Here is a 2,000-nt window from a genome sequence, read left to right on the forward strand (position 1 = left end):
CAAGATAGATTTCTATATATTTAATAAATATGACTGTGAAAAAAATTCAAAATTTCGACAAGAGAGATTCTTATAACAATATAAACATAAACATGAATACAAAAACTCTTTCATGAATATAAAGAGTGCATATGAGTTGACTTAAAAGCAAGAATCAAATATTATGACAAAAAATATTTAAAGGACTAAAATATGCTAAAAAGAATACAGAGACTAAAAATAAAATTTAAATATTTATAGAGATGAAAATTTTCTTTTAACTCTTTTATAAATATATTTTTTACCCGTGCTTGGCACGGGTCCGGATACTAGTTCTATTTAAAAGTATATACCTCAATAATATTATTAATAAAACCTCAATTATTCTGCTTTTTAAAAAGGTAAAGTTCAATACAGTCACATTTATATTTTGCTTTATAAAACGACCTTTCATTGTAGTTAGTGGAATGTAATTAGTCAAAAGGCAGAGTATTATTATAGTTTCCACCACCAACTGTACGAATGCAACTATAGACAATAATTAATTAAAGCAACTATTAATCCTACTTGCTTTAGTATACTATATGTCTATGCTCTAATGAATCATAATCATCAATAAATACTGTACAGGATTAGGGTGATTGTCTAATTTGGTAAAGAGCAAATAATCATAACATCTGTAGAAAGAAGATGAGTGGATCAGGGGGTAGAAAAAATGAGAAGGATAGCAAGGAAGACAAAGAAGGAGAAGGAAGTGGATGGGCATCAACGTTTTTTAAAGTAGCCGGTGCAGTGGGTGCAGTGGCCGCAGCAGCAGTAGTAGCCGGTAGCGTATACAGTATCCTAAAACAACCCAAAGCTGACGTAACACCATATCGAGTGCAGCAAACTCGTCATCATAATCATCACCACGAGGAGGAGGAGGAGGAAGCTGACGTAGCACCATATCGAGTGCAGCAAACTCAATATGAAGAAGAACTGGTGATACTATATGTGGACGGTTCACATAAGCCTGATATTCCATTAGCAGCATGTGGCGGTTTTCTATGCAACACATCCGGGAAATGGATTTGCGGTTTCACTCAAAAGTTGGATCCAAATTTAAGATTGGACCAAGTTGAGAAGCAGGCAATTTTAACTGGTTTGCTGTGGGTTCATGGGATGGGAAAGAGGAATGTTTTGGTGAAATCGGATCGTGAAGAGGCTGTGAAATCGGTGAATAATCCTGTTATCTCTAAATCTACTAAAGATGACCCTCTTATATGTGATATAAAGAAGGTTCTTGATAGTCCTCACTGGAAATGCAAACCCGAGTTGATTCCGATCCTTAGAGATGAAAATAAAGTTGCTGATAAACTCGCTAAGAAAGCTCACAACTTCACTTCTTTCAATCTGCAACACTTTGTAAACAGATCAGATATTCTTTAGATAAGGAATTTGGTGATGCTTCTACGATATGATTCAATGTTTCCACTGTATGGTTTGTTGTTTTTTTTTTTGGTTACAAGTATGGTTTGTTTATGTTCGATGTAGTTTGCTTGTTTTGTTTTTATTGTTCAACTTTTAATTACTTCCCCCCTTCAATGTAGGGAGGGAGGAAGAAGAAGAATCTGTATTGTAAGTGTGCTTGTCTGTATTGCTACATAGTCTGCAGTTAATGAAATATTGCTTTCTCTTTAATCTTTTAGGCTGTTATGCGAGGTGTACTTTTCTCGTGAATTTTTGCATCTCAAAATTGCAATACATTTTCATGACTAAGGGTACACATTCATGTATTCAGTATTTATGTGACTTTCATAATTTTTTTATTACCAAATTTAAAATGGGCGTGGACTGTCTGATTTTGATAAAAAGTCTATAGGAAATCAGTTATTTGCAGCGGCTGCAACAGCAGCTGTAGCTGGTAGCTTATACAGTATCCTACAACAACCCGAAGCTGACGTAGCACCATATCGAGTGCAGCAAACTCATCATCATCATCACGAAGAGGAGGAGGAGGTGGTGATATACTCAAAGTTGAC

General features: G+C 35.0%; 1 protein-coding gene across 2 annotated transcripts; it reads left to right on the forward strand.

Moving 5' to 3' along the window:
* The first annotated feature begins 405 nt into the window (after window positions 1–405).
* Window positions 406–1,659, forward strand: LOC123922733. 2 transcript variants are annotated; one of them, XM_045975434.1, is made up of 2 exons: window positions 462–847; window positions 920–1,659. In XM_045975434.1, exons 1-2 carry the CDS (start codon window positions 670–672, stop codon window positions 1,405–1,407), a joined length of 666 nt encoding a protein of 221 aa, XP_045831390.1. In that variant the 5' UTR covers window positions 462–669; the 3' UTR covers window positions 1,408–1,659. The 2 variants fall into 2 exon arrangements, with proteins under 2 accessions (XP_045831386.1, XP_045831390.1); XM_045975430.1 differs by having other exon boundaries at window positions 406–1,659.
* Window positions 1,660–2,000: the final 341 nt, after the last annotated feature.

Source organism: Trifolium pratense, linkage group LG1 (genome assembly GCF_020283565.1).
Source record: "Trifolium pratense cultivar HEN17-A07 linkage group LG1, ARS_RC_1.1, whole genome shotgun sequence".
Lineage (NCBI taxonomy): Eukaryota > Viridiplantae > Streptophyta > Magnoliopsida > Fabales > Fabaceae > Trifolium > Trifolium pratense.

Excerpts from the sequence above, each read along its gene's own strand:
- LOC123922733 (XM_045975430.1), top strand. The coding sequence starts at position 670 with ATGAGTGGATCAGGGGGTAGAAAAAATGAGAAGGATAGCAAGGAAGAC.